We start from the raw sequence: 18,693 nt of genomic DNA, 5'->3' as shown, positions 1-18,693 counted from the left end.
TGAATGATATTATCCCTTAAGACTTGGTATTATAAATGAGCTGTTACCAGAATGGCAATGACCAAGTTGTAATGTATTACTAGAGGCCCCGTGCACTGTCATAGTAGTGTAGTAGTATAGTAGTTAACTTTCAATGTCTATTACAGCGTGCCATAGGAGGTGCGGCGTGCATTAAGGGGCTACACCAGCTATACTACACATTTGAAATGATCTCACGGGACGAATAAAATGACTCAGCAGGCCAGATTTGGCCCCCGAGTTTGGCCAGAGTTTGACATCACTGGCCTGTTCTAATTTATATATCCTATTTCTGGTCATCTTTTTCCTCCACAGATGGCCCAGGTTTTCATGCCCCGAAGCCTGCCAACCACCCTCAGCAACGTGCCATCGTCCCGCCTGGCCTCTGGTCCATCCAGCACTCCCTCTAATGAGTCCACCCCACCCCTGGCCTCTGCTGCATCCGGCACTCCTTCTAACGAGTCCACCACCCCGCCCCTGGCCTCTGCTGCCTCCAGCTTCACCCCCAACGTCTCCCCAGACTCCTCCCTGGATAATGACGACGTCCCTCCATCCATCCTCCACCCATCCCTAGCCCTCTCCTCTCCTCCTCCACCCAGCCTTCCTGCCTCCACCCTCAGCCTTCCCACCTGCCTGCCGAGCCTGGCTCCCATCCTTCCCTCCACCTCCACCTCCACCACCACCACCACCCCACCCAGGCTCCCCGCGTCTCTGCCCCCTGTGCCTGTACCTTGCAAAGCCCGCCGCACCTTCTCCAGACTGTCCCTCCTGGAGCCCCCATCATCTCTGCCCACATCCCACCTCGAGGCCATCCCATCCCAGCTTCCCCCCCTGGACCTCTCGGCCCTCCTGAAGGCGCTGGGGGCCACTAGCAGCAGGGTCGCCCCTCTGCCCCCCATCCAGGTCAGGGCAGCTGAGGAGAGGGAGGACATGGAGAGCGGTATGGAGGTGAGAGTCAATGTTAGTCACATTGGCCTGGGTAACATCAAACTGGAACATACATTTCAGCATTTCAGATCAGAAAACTCAAATGACAATCCTCTGTGTGTGTGTGTGTGTGTGTGTGTGTGTGTGTGTGTGTGTGTGTGTGTGTGTGTGTGTGTGTGTGTGTGTGTGTGTGTGTGTGTGTGTGTGTGTGCAGTCAACTGAGGAATCCGATGATGAAATGGCCACAGTTGTGGTGTGGTCATGTGACCAGGAAGTGGAGGAGGAGGACGGGCCATGTGACCTGGAAGTGACAGAGGAGGAATTACAGGAGAAGAAGATCAAGAAGAAGAAGAACAGCTTTAAGAACAGGTGCGGACACCCAGGAGTTTGTGTGTGTGTGTGTGTGTGTGTGTGTGTGTGTGTGTGTGTGTGTGTGTGTGTGTGTATGTGTGTGTGTGTGTGTGTGTGTGTGTGTGTGCATGTGTGTGTGTGTGTGTGTGTGTGTGTGTGTGTGAAAGCTTTAAGAACAGCTGAAAATGGCCATTACTTTAAATGCTTACACAACCCTCTGCAGCTGAGATGGTGAGACATCTGCAGTCATACAAGATGCAATTGATGTAAGGTGTAGGCCCACTTGTAAAATTAATAGAGTAGGGTAACTTTATTGATCCTTTATTGAATATCGGTATGTGGTGTTTCTTGTTTCTGTGATAGGATAGTGAAGTTCTTCAGAAGGCTGAATTGCTTCCACTGCGGCGAAGACAGTACCAGAGATGGGGACTTTTGACTTGTTACTTGGACTTGAATCACACTTGACTGGACTTGAGACTTGACTTGGCAATATTACAAATGTAGGAACCATTTGGGACTTGATTTCGGACTTGTATGCTATTGACTCAAGACTTGACTTGGACTTGACAATTTTAGCTTAAAGATCAACTTTCACCATCATTTCATCAATATTGCTTCGTTCACCATTATTATTGAATGCATTGAATGCATTCATTTTCTCTTTTTTCATGTAACATTTTCACTAACAAATGTAGAAAATGGAATATATCTAGATTTGACATGTCATTGCAAGTCATTTTTAAGATCAACTTCCACTAAAATCCTTTTGAAATACGGAGGGTCACCCCTACTTACATACACATGCTACTGTACATGTCCAAGTGATGCGTCACCTCCATACACTGTGTTTCCCAATTGACACAATGCAGAGCCAGGAGCCAATCAGGAAGAGCCTGGACATTTTTTTGTCATTTTACGTCACACTGAAAAAAGGGCGTTGCCCACATGGGTTTATGTCGGCCCATTTTTCTGGAAACATGTTGAGTAAGTTTTTCTCGCTTGAATTCAAAACAAGTGAAGGCTGGAGGGTGGCACGAAAGCTTGTTTAGCCTATAGCTATCAGCTGGTTGGTCCTCTCAGATAGGGCCTACACACAGAAAAGGAGGAGGGAGACAATCAGAGGCGCATCATTTTTGTCATTGTCACAGATATACAGTACATGAGAAAGACCAGAAAACCCTTACGTGGACTTAGATTCCCCCCCCCCCCCCCCCCAAAAAAAAAGAATAAAATAAGGAGGGAGCCAATCAGACGCCTAATTTTCATGATGTCATGGATATGCATGGAGAAACATCAGAAAACTCTGCGTCACGGATACGCATGAGGAACATCGGAAAACCCCCCCCCCCTGCGTCACAGATACGCATGAGGACATTGGTAAACCCTGCGTCACGGATACGCATGAGGAACATCGGAAAACCCTGTTGTTTGTCCACTAGTCCTACTAGTCCTGCTAGTCACACACAAAGACGGCTTGAAACAGAGCTGCCAGGACATTTTTTGGGTACGACTTGGACTTGGACTCAACAACCCCCCACACACCCCCACTGCCCATTACTAAATATAAAAATAAAAACAAAAATAAATAAATCCCACCCGTTTATTTACTTTGTGGATTTTGTACAAACCCCAACTCCGATGAAGTTGGGACGTTTGGTAAACAGTGAATAAAATCAAAATGCTATCATTTTCAAAACATTCAATCTATTCATTAGATGGAGAATAGTGAAAAGACAACATATTAAGTGTTAAAACCGAGAAAAAATATTGTTTTGGGGGACATATGTACTCATTTCTAATTTGATAAATCCAACACGTCTCAAAAGAGTTGGGACGGGGATCAGTGAAATTTAGTAAACATCCAAATAAGATAAAACAACAAAGAAGAACATTTCAAAATGAATTGTACTGACGGACAATATAGGTGTCCAGGTATAAGATCATCACAGAGAGGCTGAGTCACTCAGAATTAAAGATGCAAAGGGAATAATTACCATAGTTATTACATACATTTTTGAATTCCCTTTGATTTAGCACGATTGAGTGTATATAAGACATATATCATTGTATAGGTTCATGACATCATGAAATATATATTGGCTGTAGTCTCACTCTAGCACTCCAGGAATTAGAGCTATTGAAAATTGACCATATTAAGAATGCTTAATGCATGAAAATGATACAGGGGTGTAACATTCTCCTAAGCACCTGAGCTCACTTGAAATAGACCCAGAAGACATGGGAAACTGTCCTTTGCTTACAGAAGTCAGCAGAAGTTGTAGAAGTCCATTCTTTTTGACAATAATAGAGCATTGCACATCCTGTGCTACAGTGAAAATGGACCATCCAACTTGTGTTAGTGCTAGCTTCAAAAGTCAGCCTCCATGATGGCATGCGGGTGCAGTAGTGCATTGGTTAAGATGTTCTCACTCATCTGTAGAGTTAAATAAAGTGCTGAATGGTATAAATGGGTTTTAAACAGCATGAAAAGCCACTCATGCATTATATTTTGAAGGGAGATCTTCGATTACTGCCACATAGTAAGGTCAAATTGCATTCTCTACTATGTTTTAACAGTTTGGCTCCATCATAAGGACCAGCAGGTGATAAAATGGTGGGTTTTTGGTCAAGACCTGTCACACTATAAGCACTACAGAAAGGAAAACATTGCAAAACATGACAAGGAATACACCCACCATTTAAGCTGGTGAAATCATGTCCAAGATAGGAATTAACACTGTTTTTTATATAAAATCATCTCATCGGTTAATGTATTTAACTGTTAAGTGTTGTCTTTTCTTTTGTTTTCAGTCTTCCTCGACATTTGCTGCCATTTATTGTCCCCGTCCCAACTCTTTTGAGACGTGTTGGATTTATCAAAATAGAAATGAGTACATATGTCCCCCAAAACAATCTTTTTTCTCGGTTTTAACACTTAATATGTTGTCTTTTCACTATTCTCCATCTAATGAATAGATTGAATGTTTTGAAAATGATAGCATTTTAATTTTATTCACTGTTCACCAAACGTCCCAACTTCATCGGAGTTGGGGTTTGTATTAGCTTTCTGTACTAACACTTACTGAATGGAAGGTTAGATTGGAGGATCTTATGATCTCTAAAAATGGGTAGTGTTAGCTCATCTTGGCAGAACACTGGCACTTTCAGCTTGCAGACTTCACGAGTTGCTGCTAACAGACAAAGATACAGTTAATGAAGGTTGATGATAATCAGGCTAGTCTGCTAACCTGCCCCTGATACCATTTTAATGTTATGCAGGTTGATATGAAATGTGACATGTCTTGTACAGCAATTTTAGAAATTACAATAGTGACACCATGTATATGTACACACTAGAGCATGAAATGGTCCTTGAGGCCGTCTTATTCGCCCACCAACATTATGTCATGCTGTGTCACATAAAATATGACAAATTTTGTAAAGAACTGTTAGAAATTACAATTGCAATACAATTAAGTTATAATTTTCAGGGGCCTAGTGAAGGTGGGGTCTGTTGTAAAGGTGGCCGCCTTCTTCAATTTAGGCCTTAAGCGCAGGGGGAAATCCTGGTTTGTGTTCAAAGTATGACTAATTGAGGATTTAAAATTTTAAGTGGCCCCTCAAATGAAAGCGGTTTCCCACCCCTGCCCGAGCATTTTTGACATGCAATAATAATTTTAAAAATCCAGAGCAGAGGTGTGAAGGGGGAGTGTGTGTGTGTGTGTGTCAGAGAGAGAGAGAGAGAGAGAGAGAGAGAGAGAGAGAGAGAGAGAGAGAGAGAGAGAGAGAGAGAGAGAGAGAGACAGAGAGAGACACAGAGAGAAAGTGAGTGTGTGCGTGTGCGTGTGTTGGGGGTGGGGGGTACAAATGAACATTGTGTCGAGATTTGACATCCTGATATTCACCTGTGAAGTGTGAAGGGAGTGCGCTGAAGGAAAGTAGGCCTATTTGTCAAGCAGGTAGGCCCTCATCACCAAATCAACTCGCTTCATTACATTACTGATGGGGCTACAACTTAGGGGGCAGTCATGAGTAAGTGGTTAGGGTGTCAGACTTGTATCCCAAAGGTTGCCGGCTTGACTTCCGACCCGCCAGGTTAGTGGGAGGACTAATTAACAAGTGCTCTTCCTCCATCCTCCTCCATGACTGAGGTACCCTGGTGCATGTTACCATCCCGCCACACTTGCTCCCTTGGGGCGCCATTGGGGGCTGCCCCCTTGCACGGGTGAGGTATAAATGCAATTTCGTTTTGTGCAGTGTACAGTGTTCATATTCTATATGATGTCTATGTCACAGGCCATTTGGTGCTCTGGTATGATGAAGCTGATGGGCTCGGCTCGATGGGGACATAAAATATTTCTATTACGGTGCCTATAAATGTGAAATGACACATTTTCTTTAACTACAGAAGCCCAATATGCACGACTGCTGATTTCCCATTATGTGAACTTCAGAATGAAAACAACAAACAAGAACTGTTTTACACACCTTCAGTTCATGCTGAATCAGAAAGTCTCTACCAAACTTTACCGTGTTGTTTCTATAGTTTTTCTTTCGGTTAGTGATGGTAAAAAGCTAGAGGTATTTTTCAAAACACACGAACAATCCTTAACCCCTTAGCGCAGCACTATGGCTCTCTGTAATGTCATAGCAATGGTGTTATGATGTAGTTAATCATTTTCAGCAAGTGAATAGGGTCGCCGGCGACCCCTGCTGCAGTAAGAGGCTACACCAGGGGTGGGGAACCTATGTATCATGTGAAGCTGCAAAGCATTAAAATTGATATATTTTGTCTTATGCAATGTGTAATCTTATTGCAACACAATTATGTTATATTCAGGGGACCTAGAGAAGGCGGGGTCTGTTTTAAAGGTGGCTGCTTTCAATAAAGGCCTAAAGTGCAGGAGGGGGATCCTGGTTTGTGTTCATAGTACGGCCCTCGGGGGACTTTTACGGCCCTGGGAGGAATTTCAAGTGGCCCTTCAAATGAAAAAGGTTCCCCACCCCTGCCTTAAACAACCTGTGATGTATTATGCCTGTGCTCGCTCTTCTTCAACCACAGACGTTCCGCCAGGTTCAAGTTTGGCAAATTTGTATCGCCCCCTGCTGCTACGGGGAGGACTCGAGGGACACTAATAGCAGCTACATCACATTAGAATCATATTCATATGTGTGGGTCTCTAGATCAAATCTAAAAAGGTTAGATGTAGCCAGTGTATAACAGGAGAGTTGCCACTCTATCTGCAGTGCTGCAATATTTTATAGCTGATTAATTAAAATGCTAACATTACTGTGGCAACAGTGTTGTGTGATGATCATATAAGAAGTTTAGCAATATAACACATCAAAAGCAACAGGCCTTTGTCATGCCTTTCAGTTTGGAATGATTGAAAGTCACAATATAGGAGCAAACAAGTCATTCTAGATCCTCCCATCCTTTCCTAGTCCAACCTGCGACCTTGTGCCTTGGTATCGGCCCTCCTCTGTGAGGAAATCAGCAAGCACCACTTTACAATTTTTTATTTTATTTATTATTATTGAATAAAAACATAGGGCCGGGGGAAAGGACAGGAGAAAAAAAACTAAAATGACGTCCAAGGTTTACGACTCCTGAGTGGAAATGGTGGTGTGAGCACATCAAGGGTGACTTTCAATATCTAACCTCCCATTCTCTCCTCTAGCTTGTAGCCTCATGCATGTGGCCCCAACAGACACACACTTGTTTTTTTCTCCCTTACTTTGGCATTTAATTAACATCTCAGTCTGTTAAATCTTCTGTTACAAGTGATTTAAGGTTACCAAAATATTTTAATCTTTAAAAAGCCAGAATAACAATAATAAGTTATTTTGTGCAATGCCTTCAGGAATAGTAAACTGGTGAACAAAATGAAACCACAAAACTTAGAAAGTTGATTAGTCAGTGTTGGCTAAGTAAGTCAGAGGAGAGGCAATTTGAACTATAAGAACAAAGATGTGGTCCCACTCTCATCCCTTAGCTATCTGAACGGTGAGATTCCAGACTAATGTAACAGTCCGTCATGCCAGGCTACATCAGGACACCACACGTCTACTGGTGCCGTGTGGCAGTCCTTAAGTGTCAAAGTGTTTAATCTTAACTTTCAACATGTGGCAGTCCTTAAGTGTCAACGTGTTTAATCTTAACTTTAACATGTGGCAGTCCCAAGTGTCTAAATGTTTAATCTTAACGTTTAACATATGGCAGTCCCCAAGTGTCTCAATGTTTAATCTTAACTTTTAAGTGTCTAAATGCTGTCCCCACACTTTCCTCACTCAAAGGGTTCTTCCCATGTATTAATAGGCCTACACACGTGTGAATGAATGTGCATGTGTTGAATTACATGCATGTGTGAAGGTGGATGTGTTGACATGCATGTGTGATAGTGGATGTGTGTGACGAGATGTCTAGTTCTTCTATCTGTGTTTAAGGACCAGTTCAGTCAATTTCAATATGCTGTTGTATTGCTCACGCTACCCTTGATTTGTCAGTACCCAGTGATGCCACATTTTTCGGCTAAGCCCTTTCCGAGATATGAGCTATTCTAATGGGGGCAGCGTTTGTTTACATTTTTAAGAAATGTAACATAGGCCTACTCCAAATATTTTCCCAAAAGGTACTGCTATTTGCTACTTGTCTGCTGATGATGTATAACCTTTTGGATGTGCTTGGGAATAAATAACAATGTTTTTTTTTCAACTTAATTTATATAGCGCATTTCATACACATGTACAACTCAATGTGCTTTACAAATACAAAGAGCCTTTAAAAGGTATTTAAAAGTCAAAGAAGATTTCAAACATTAAGATAAAACATATGGTAAAAAGAAAATGGAAATAAAAACATATAATTTAAGCTAAGCTAAAATTAAATTAAAAAACAATAAAGATAAAACATATGGTAGAATAAAAATAAAAATGAAATACATAAAATTCAAGTTCAGGGTAAGCATCTGCAAAAAGCTTCGTCTTGAGTCTAGATTTAAAGCTATCAACAGAGGGTGCATTTTTTTATGTCATCTGGAAGATGGTTCCAAAGCTTTGCAGCATAGAAGCTAAAAGCTGCCTCCCCACACTTTGTTTTGACTCTTGGCATTACCAGCAAATTCTTCTCCGTTGACCTTAGTGACCTATGGGGCACCGAAGTCACCACCCCTTCCGGGCGGCTCGTGGGGCTGGGAACGCAAAAACTTTTGACTCGGCTGTAATGGACTGATCAAAGCTATTTTCCGATCCACCTCGCATTTCCCTGTCGATCACACATATGCTGTGCCTCAGAATTAATAACAACCAATGGTGTGCTTGTTGACTTCACTTGGCAAGCCATTTTTGAGTTGTGTGTATGCAAAAATATGTAATTATTTGGACAACAAAACTAAAATAGCGTTTCTTTCGTGTCGGAAATGAGTGGTCTTACGACGCAAATCCAAACCTTTCAAATTCACTGTCATCATATGTGAAATCCGGAGCACATGCCAAACGGGATGAGGATTTAGCTTGACTCGCTCCATTAACTCTCATTCAAAATTTTGAGAGCTACAGCCCCACGGATCGGAAGTAGAAGGCCGTGACTTAGGTGCCCCATTTGGTGCTGAAACAAATCCAGTTCATAGGTGGGTCCCATTCCATTCAATGATTTGAACACGAGAAGCAATGCCTTAAAATCAATTCTGTAGCTTACTGGGAGCCAACGTAGTGATCTCAAAATTGGAGTAATGTGGTCAAACTTCCTTGTTTAAGTAAGTACCCTTGCTGCTGCATTCTGGATTAGTTGAAGCTGTTTGATGGTCTAGGAAGACAGATGCTGAGGCACTCAAGGTTGCAATTTTTTTACTTTTTTATTTGGCTACAATGCCAACGAATTTGGGCCCTTAGGCCTTCTTCAGGGCGTATCAAGAGCAGGTCACATGTATGTCATTTTTTAAAACAATCAGGTTGGTCACATGACACAAGTCACATGATTACATGACTGTTTGATGGTCTTTTTGGGTAGGCCTAAAAGACTATTGCAATAATCAACCTTACTAAAAATGAAGGCATGTATTAACTTATTAGCTAAATTTAGAAACATTTTTACGTGGTAAAATGCAGACTTAGTAATGGCTTTAATGTGACTGATGAAGCTTAGGCCACTGTCAATAAGGACGCCAAGGTTTTTAAAGGAGTATGCCACTATTTTGGGGCTTAATACAGTTAAAATCGTTGGCCAGGGTTTATAAACCCCAGCCAACGATTTTAACTGTATTAAGCCCCAAAATAGTGGCATACCCCTTTAACCCTATCCTTTGTCTTCAGCCCTTTAGTTTCCAGGACAGTAGCAATCTTTTGTCTCTCCTCCTTTTACCCAAAGATAATAACTTCAGTTTTGTCTGTGTTTAGCTGAAGGAAATTGTGGGACATCCAATTGTTGATTTGGTCAACGCAATGATAGAGTGATTCAAGGAGGGTGTAGTAATTGGGGGACATGGATAAATAGAGTTGGGTATCATCCGCATAGCAATGGTAATGTATTGAGTTATTCATGATAATGTGTCCCAGTGGGAGCATATATAGATTGAACAATAGTGGTCTCGAAATGGAACCCTGGGGGACCCCACAGTTCAGGGACATCTGTGATGAGATGTGGCTACCAATGGCGACAAAGAAACTTCTTTGTTGTAGGTATGATTTTAACCAGTTGATCACTATGCCAGTAAAGCCAACCCAGTGTTCGAGTCTATGTAATAGTATAGCGTGATCAACTGTATCAAACACTGCCCTTAAGTCTAAAAGCACCAGAACAGACATTTTGCCAGCATCAGAGTTCAGTCGTATGTCATTCATAACTTTAATCAGGGCAGTTTCAGTGCTGTGGTTGGCACGGAAACCTGATTGAAACTTAAACACTTAGGGGTTTCTTTTGCCTCAAGACATGTAAAAGTTTTTATCTCTTACCTGACATGTTTCGACGGTGTTACTTCCGTCTTCATCAGAGGGTCACTGTGATGTTGATGAGTGACGTGCTTTAAATACATCTGCCCCAGAGGAATGCAGACCCACGTTGTGGTGGAGGTATGTGGACGACATTTTGGAGAAAATAAAAATTGGACTAACGCAACAACTAACTGATCACCTCAACTCCATAGACCAAACTGGCAACATACAATTCACACACAAGGAGGAGAAGGACAAATCAATAGCATTCCTGGACATTAAAATTCACCACACAGACGAGGGAGACATCAGAATAACCATCTACAGAAAAACAACACACACGGACCAATATTCACTCTGGACGTCCAAACACCCCATTGCGCACAAACTATCCGTCGTCAGAACCCTCTACGAACGCGCATCCATCATAACCGATCCCGACAAACGTGCAGCTGAGGAACAACACATTCGAGAGGCACTTGCAGCTTGCCAATACCCGCCATGGGCCATTCAGAAAGGCGCCCTACAGGTAAAAACGAAGGAAGAAACACAAGGGAAGAAAAGAAGAAAGCAGACCACACAAAAACCGGAAAACAAAGGAATGGTGATCCTGCCCTACATCAAAGGGATCACAGAACGCATACAGCGAGCCATGAAAAAACACAAGATACAAACGCCAGTAAAGCCACACACCAAACTATGACAGCTGCTAGTACATCCAAAGGACAAATAGACCAACAAAACAAATGCTATGTCATATATGAGATTCCGTGCCGGTCATGCAACAAGTCATATATTGGGGAGACAGGGAGGACATTCAACATAAGAAAAAATGAGCATAAGAAAGAGTGTGAAAGGGAAACAGAACAAAGACATACAAGAGCAATAAAGGTGAGAGCCACACAGGATAACCTCAAATCAGCAATAAATGACCACTGTAGGAGGGAAAATCACATCATGGACTGGGACAAGGCAAAAGTCATACAGCAAGAGAACAGATACCACCGCTGGATTAAGGAGTCTATGGAGATCAGAAAGCGTAGCCCAAGTACCATGAACAGGGATGAGGGGGCATACATGCTCTCACACACCTGGACCACCATCCCAAGAGGACAACTCTAACAGCAGGAGGTGTGACCAACCTGTCATTATTGGCAGGGAGGTCACACCTCCACAACAACATCAGCTGTTTTTAAAGCACGTCACTCATCAACATCACAGTGACCCTCTGATGAAGACGGAAGTAACACCGTCGAAACATGTCAGGTAAAAGATAAAAACTTTTACATGTCTTAAGGCAAAAGAAACCCCTAAGTGTTTAAGTTAAACAGTTAGACATAATGAACTTAATACAACTGATTGAAACTTGTCGAAACAGCTATTGGACGTTAGGAAGGCAGTTAATTGAATCTTAGATATGGGCCTATAGTTATTTAGTACCAATGGATCCAGGTTGTTCTTTTTAAGTAATGGTTTTACAACTGCTTCTTTCAGACAGCCTAGGAATATGCCAGTTGGTAGTGAGGTGTTGTTGATCTGAAGTAGGTCAGGTGATATCAAGACGGATTTGAAGAAGGCTGTTGGTAGAATATCTAAGTCGGATGTAGAGGAGCTGAGACTTTGCACAGTTCTGCTAAGAATGTCCAAATAAACTAAATGAAAAGTTCTCATGGAGTTTAGAGACAACTTCACTGTATCAAAGTGGTCCACGTCATGGGCCAGTTGCACCTGTGTGCGGATGTTTGTACGTATTTTTTCAATCTTTCCGTTAAAAAAGGATGCAAACTCATTGCATTTGCTCACTGAGAGGAAGTCAGAGGGCATTTGATTTGGGGGATTTGCTAACTTCTCAACAGTGCCAAATAGGACTCGTGCATTATTCATATTTCTATTAATTATGTCAGAGAAAAAAGATTGTCTAGATTTGGAAATTTCTTGGTTGTATTTCGAGAGCGTGTGTTTATAGATTTGTCAGTGGACTTCAAGTTTGGATTTACGCCACTGTCTCTCAGCTCTCCTACATTCTTGCTTTAGCAATTTAACTGTGGGATTCATTCTCCAAGGTGCTTTTTGATGTCCCACTGTTTTGTGTTTGAAGGGGGCAATAGCATCCATAATATTGGTAATTCTTGAATTAAAATTAACCATGAGAACAAAGCGCTGCCCCCATTACAAAGACCAAGATCTCGGAAAAGGCTGAAAAAAAAAAAAAACCTCAGGTACTGACATGTCCAGGGTAGTGTGAGCATTACAACTGCATGTTGACATTGACTGAACTGGTCCTTTAATGCGCACGTGTGATTGTGGATGTGTGTGGCGTGAGGCGAGATGTGGTACATTTACACAATGTTTGACACGGTGTTGACAGTTGCGGTTGGGTGGGCTTGTGTCCTGTGTGAGTGCGAAGGTGCGATCTTAGTTGCCCCAAATGAGAAAAAGATCATCCACATTCTTTGGCATCGTGAAGATGCCTCCTTGTGTGAATGCGCTGCTGGTGTACTTTGAGACATTCCATTCGGCCAAAAGATCTACTGCATTCTGTACATTGAAAGGGCCTCTCTCCTGTGTGGACGGGCGTGTGCTTCCTGAGGGAGCTCGCTTGTCTGAAACGCTTCCCACATTGGTCACAGCAGTACGGTCTCTCTCCTGTGTGGATGCGCTGATGGTCTTTGAGAGTTCCAGATTCTCTAAAACATTTGCTGCATTCAGTACATTTGTAGGGTTTCTCTCCTGTGTGGATGAGCTTGTGATTCCTGAGGTGTCCTGCACGCTTGAAGCTCTTGCCACATTCTCCACAGCAGTACAGCGCCTCTCCTGTGTGGATGCGCTGATGCTCTTTGAGAGTTCCAGATCGTCTAAAACATTTGCTGCATTCAGTACATTTGTAGGGTTTCTCTCCTGTGTGGATGAGCTTGTGATTCCTGAGGTGTTCTGCACGCCTGAAGCTCTTGCCACATTCTCCACAGCAGTACAGCCCCTCTCCTGTGTGGATGCGCTGATGCTCTTTGAGAGTTCCAGATTCTCTAAAACATTTACTGCATTCAGTACATTTGTAGGGTTTCTCTCCTGTGTGGATGAGCGTGTGACTCCTGAGTTGTCCTGCTCGCCTGAAACTCTTGCCACATTCTCCACAGCAGTACGGTTTCTCTCCTGTGTGGATGCGCTGGTGCTTTTTCAGAGTTCCAGAGTCTCTAAAACATTTGCTGCATTCAGTACATTTGTAGGGTTTCTGTCCTGTGTGGATGAGCTGGTGATTCCTGAGGTCTCCTGCATGTTTGAAACTGTTCCCACACTGATCACAATAATATGGCTTCTCTCCTGTGTGGATGCGCTGGTGCACTTTGAGAGTTCCATATTCTCTAAAACATTTGCTGCATTCAGTACATTTGTAGGGTTTCTGTCCTGTGTGGATGAGCTTGTGATTCCTGAGGTGCTTTGCTTGCCTGAAACTCTTCCCACACTGGTCACAGCAGTACGGCCTCTCTCCTGTGTGGATGAGTAGGTGTATTCTGAGATTCCCCAACTGAGTAAAACACTTGCCGCATTCAGTACATTTGTGAGGTTTCTCTCCGGTGTGGATGAGCTTGTGCCTCCTCAGGTTTTGTGCTCGCTTGAAACTCTGGTCACATTGGTCACATTGGTGACACTTGTCTCCTGTGTCAGAGCGCTTGTGTGCGGAGAGAGCATTTGCCCTCATAGTACGTTTGTGGTGGTGGGGTGTTTTTCCTGTGCGTGTGTGCTGGTCTTGTTCGAGATGAGGCTCCTCTCCTGTGTGAATGTCCTGCTGGTGCTTTTCCATTGCTGACTTTCTGGAGAAATCCTCTCCACAGACAGGAGACTTGTATGGCCTCCCATTATCCACCTCTGTCTCTGGGACGGCTATGAAGTTAGGGACTGGAGACGATGACATTTCTGATCCCTTTCCTGCCATCCCTTCTGAAAAAACACACAGAAAGATAGATACACCAATACATTTAACAGTTAAGATATGTCTATAATAATCACAATAAAACATTTGTTTAAGTACTCTCTTAATTTAGTGATGGGATGAACAGCTTAAGTCTTACCATTATTGGGGTTTTCTCCATCTTCAATGTTCTGGCTGGTTGTTCTTTGATGACCTTGTGTTACACAACAGTCAATCAGTTGTACTGATAATCTCAAAAACTTGACTGGATCTGGATTAGAGCTGTTGACTGGAGTCAGGTCTAACTTTTCATCTTCCTCCTGAAACACATTGTTAAAGAACACAAAGTTCAATCATTAACACATTGAATACCGGCGGTGCTCACGGAATTATGTCGTAGAAAACCAGCGTTCTGAGCCCTTTTTTGACGTTTTTTGTGGAGTCACAGCGTATTATGTGATAGGACCACTGAAACATGTTATGGCACGTTTGAAAGTGAAGACTCTGCCCTCTTAGTAGGTGAAAACCGTGTGTCTCTATGAGCTTTTATTGCCGAGCAAACCCACGCTAAACCGAAGTGGGTATCCATGAAATTCAGCTACAAACGGAGATAAGGAGGTTTTCGTGAAGGGTGCGCTGCTTCAGAATGTCACGAGTTTGAAAGGGGTCCAGTTGGTTTACTCACATGAATTTGATGCAAGGTTAGCAAGACACACCTCCAGCTCTGTCCCACTACGACATCGGCAATCAATGCCCTTCGAAATCCAAGTTTTTTACGCGGACTGAACACAAACTCTTTGCACACGCAGAAGATGACACATTCGCTAAAATAGGTCCCGATGACTCCCGAAAGTAATAGCCCAACCTTGACAACAAATCCCAATGATATGATGCTTAGATGAATGTAGCCCATCCCATCCATATGAGATGTATCCATCTATGCTAGCTTCTGGCTTTTCACATAGACTACAGGAAGACACAACATGGGGGGCGAATAATAAAATGAACAATTCTTATCTGGTTGGCGATCAAACTTCCAAATTGGAGCGCATTACTCTAATCACAGTTCGGGTCTCATTTGGATCCAAGGATCTGGTAAAGGTCTATGTAGCAAGTCCAGAAAGTTCAAGATATTCTAGGCACGATATCCAATGCTCTCTGTGTTTACCTATTGCGTGAAGTCAGACACTACATGCGCTACAGTGTGGGCACCAACCGTACTAGGGAAACAACAACATAGCACGATTCACAAAGACGGCAGCATCCCAGATAGCTACCAAGGTGAATAGAAAGGCTACAGAGAGAGTAAAAGAGCATCTATGCAGGATCATTTAGCGACAAAATCAAATGTAGAGCCGTAGCATCAATGCAGGCAGCGTGACCATTAGGGTCATTTCACGTGAAATCAGACACTTTGGGACCCGACCGACACAGATTTCAATCATACTTGCTGTGCCTGTTTAGTTGCAAGTTAGCACCCCAGAACTGCATTTGTGTGAATCTGACACCAATATTAAGGGAGAAACAGACTAGCAAAGGTTTACGTATGAGGGTAGGACACTATGCATTCAGCCTTGATTATATCAGTCTCTGTAAGTCACAAAAAGATGTCTGTTGTGTTATTTGAAAGCTCTTTTCTGGCTTTACAAATTACACAAACATCATGGAATACAACAACCCTCAGAATATGAATGATCATAAATTGAAAAATTAAAAATTGAATATCAAAAAATATATATTTTAAAATGGCCAGTTCCTGGTCTAAACATAACCTACAATGCCATGAAAACCTGGAATGCTGGTGGTTGGTTCTTTATTAATTTCAGAGATAACGGGACTCAAAAATATGGCATCATACAAATCACCTAGTAATAATATGGTAATACCATCGTAATATCACATGACAGCATGTCTATCGGAATATGAAAAGGATGGAGATGGTCCATGAGGATGCAGGAAGTTCAGTTTCACCTCTCCAGTGCTCGGCATACATTCCTCAACACATGCTAGCCACTTGTTGACATCATATACAGCTCCTTTGATGCTTGAACATTTAGATAATTCCTTTACTGAGCTTATTCTTTCAACCCTGCCTTCTCTGAATACTAAAAATGGTCTAGCTTCCACTGTGTCCATTGACAATGGGCTGAAGCTGTGTAGGTTTGAGTACCTGGAATAGGGACCGACGAGGGTGGAGGGCCCACCGGGAAAATGCCCGTTATGCCAGATGGCCAGTCCAGTCCTGTCCCTGACACTACTCTATTACTACTTCATTACATCTCATTTCCACCTTTATGTCCCATTACCTCTGAAATGAAAAAAGTACCAAACACCCCATTCTCAGGTGTTGTTTATGGCCTTACAGGCTATGTTTAGACAAGAAACCGGCCATTATAAAAAATACGTTTTTTTGATATTCAATTTTTTAATTTTCAATGTATCATAATTCATATTCTGAAGGCTGTTGTATTCCATGCAGTTGTGTAATTTGTAGAGTCAGAAAAGAGCTTTCAATCAACACCACAGACAGTTTTTTTGTGACTAACACTGACTGATATAATCAAGGCTGAATGTATAGTGTCCTACAGTACCCTCACATGTGAACCTTTCCTAGTCTGTTTCTCCCGTAATGTTAGTGTCAGATTCAAACCAATACAGTTCTGGGGTGCTACCTTACTACTAAAAAGGCACACCAAGTATGATTGAAATCCGTGTCGGTCGGGGCCCAAAGTGTCTGATTTCACGTGAAATGACCCATGAGCCTACAGTACAGATAGTCTACACACATGGGTTGGCATCGAGACATCTTGGTAGGATAAATTAAAATGTCAAAATCATGACACAAACTTTTGACTGCAAATTTTGTCATTTACAGTTGAGGACGATATTATTAACCCCCCCTCCTGAAATTAGACATTTCTCTTGATTTCTCAGTAAGAATGACCATTATTAACCGTTTTTGTTATTCTGGAAATAAATACACTGATGGAGATAATGTTCAATGAGTTGAATTTGGATTTTTCTATTGTTACGATGAGTTTTAAAAATAGGGCAAAAATGACGAGGACAAAATGATTAGCCCCCTTACCTGATCATTATTATATGGTGTGACGTCATCGGTCGAATGCTCCATTCATTTCAACGGGGCTCCCCAACGTTCGCACGTCTGTTATTTTTCGATAACGGACGGGTTGGTCTATAACAGACCGCTGTCAATGGCAACCAGACTTTTCACTGCTAAAGCGACTTTTCAACAAGACTCTAATCAGCTGCTGTGATAGACAACACCTGTTGTCCTGGCTACCTAGCTGTTGCCTAGCGGTGTTCCACAAGTTCACGGCACTGTTTTGTTTTGCGCAGCAACAATCTTAACATTAAATAGGCCTAAAGAAATGTCCCCGCCATGTGTGAATCATTTAAGTATATCCATATAATAAGCGGGTTAACTTTCGGCGAGTCGGTCGCTTTGTGGAATAGCAGCACTTCAGAGAGAACAAGACCCCTCCGCTCCGCGTCGGGGTCTAAAGATTCTCTCTGTCGTGCTGCTATTCCACGGTAGCGACCTTCTCGCAGAACGTTAACCCTTACTTAATAGTCAATATGGCGCAATTTATGAACCACAACTGACAACAGGCTCTGATAAGTTGCTACCTAGGTTGGCACATGCCCCACTAGGGATTTTGGCCCATTTCTTCACTGCAAAGTGTTCTAGCTGGTCCAAATAGCATGGATGCTGAGCATAGACATTAACCACAGACTCTCAGTAGGATTGAGGACTGGACTATGAGCGGGTGATTCCAATATCATGGTTTTAGTGTCCTTGAAGAACCTCTGAACTAATCTAAATGTATGCTTTGGGTTACAATGTTGTTGGAAGACCCAGCAATCCAGATTGAGACCCAGACTCCCTGTGTCTGAGGCTGAATAACAGACTAAACTTGATGCCCCATCACTATGTGTAACTGTGGAAACTGCTTAGCCTCATTAGACCAAAGAAACATTGGACACCTGCCTAGATGATTGTTATTGACCTGGCCTCACCTGGAGGCTCTTTCCCCCCCCAAGAAAGACAATGGGCTTGTCATCATATTAGGCTTTGGGGCCATCATCACAGAAGAACCCCTTTACTAAAGGCAGTGCATATCAGAGTGTTATTGAGCTTTGCCTGTGAATACTTGAAAGTCAAAAATGAGTTTTGAACGTCTCCGCTTTCATCTGATGATATTCAATTGCACTTACTTTGATGCATGGATTTTGCTTCTGTCAGGTGAAGAAAGGGATAGGCCTTGAATTGTTATAAGATGGTTTCCACAATTAAACATGGTGGTGGATGCATCATTCTGTGGCAGCCTCAGCCACAGGAAACCTTGTTTGGGTGTACGGCACCATAAAAACTGAAAATTATGATAGAATGTGGAAAGTGACCTTGCAAAAATATGCTCATAGAGGGAGCTAAGACCTTCACTGGATCTTTCAATAAGATAATAACCCAAAACTTGCACCAAAATAGTTCAAATGTTCTTCAAGGATACTAAAACCATGGTCATGGAGTGGTTCAGACC

At 42.6% G+C, this 18,693-nt stretch overlaps 2 protein-coding genes across 2 annotated transcripts in view; one reads left to right on the top strand and one right to left on the bottom strand.

The window, feature by feature from the left end:
- The first annotated feature begins 333 nt into the window (after nt 1-333).
- Nucleotides 334-2,477, top strand: LOC134443107 (proline-rich protein 36-like). The gene is made up of 3 exons (XM_063193039.1): nt 334-966; nt 1,160-1,314; nt 1,660-2,477. Exons 1-3 carry the CDS (start codon nt 334-336, stop codon nt 1,730-1,732), a joined length of 861 nt encoding a protein of 286 aa, XP_063049109.1. The 3' UTR covers nt 1,733-2,477.
- A 7,826-nt stretch (nt 2,478-10,303) lies between these two features.
- LOC134443105 (zinc finger protein 729-like) overlaps nt 10,304-18,693 on the bottom strand; it is a 28,012-nt gene continuing 19,622 nt past the window's right edge. The window contains exons 16-17 of the mRNA XM_063193038.1: nt 14,292-14,451; nt 10,304-14,160 (exon numbers count right to left, since the gene is read on the bottom strand). Of these exons, the coding sequence (XP_063049108.1) occupies nt 12,665-14,160; nt 14,292-14,451 (1,656 nt within the window). The 3' untranslated portion in view covers nt 10,304-12,664. The remainder of the gene's footprint in view (nt 14,161-14,291; nt 14,452-18,693) is intronic.

This window comes from Engraulis encrasicolus, unplaced genomic scaffold, assembly GCF_034702125.1.
Source record: "Engraulis encrasicolus isolate BLACKSEA-1 unplaced genomic scaffold, IST_EnEncr_1.0 scaffold_28_np1212, whole genome shotgun sequence".
Lineage (NCBI taxonomy): Eukaryota > Metazoa > Chordata > Actinopteri > Clupeiformes > Engraulidae > Engraulis > Engraulis encrasicolus.
This window is presented reverse-complemented; position numbering and strand designations above follow the sequence as displayed.

Excerpts from the sequence above, each read along its gene's own strand:
- LOC134443107 (XM_063193039.1), top strand. The coding sequence starts at position 334 with ATGGCCCAGGTTTTCATGCCCCGAAGCCTGCCAACCACCCTCAGCAAC. Across the intron at positions 967-1,159 it reads ACATGGAGAGCGGTATGGAG|TCAACTGAGGAATCCGATGA; the intron begins GTGAGAGTCAAT and ends GTGTGTGTGCAG. Across the intron at positions 1,315-1,659 it reads AAGAACAGCTTTAAGAACAG|GATAGTGAAGTTCTTCAGAA; the intron begins GTGCGGACACCC and ends TTTCTGTGATAG.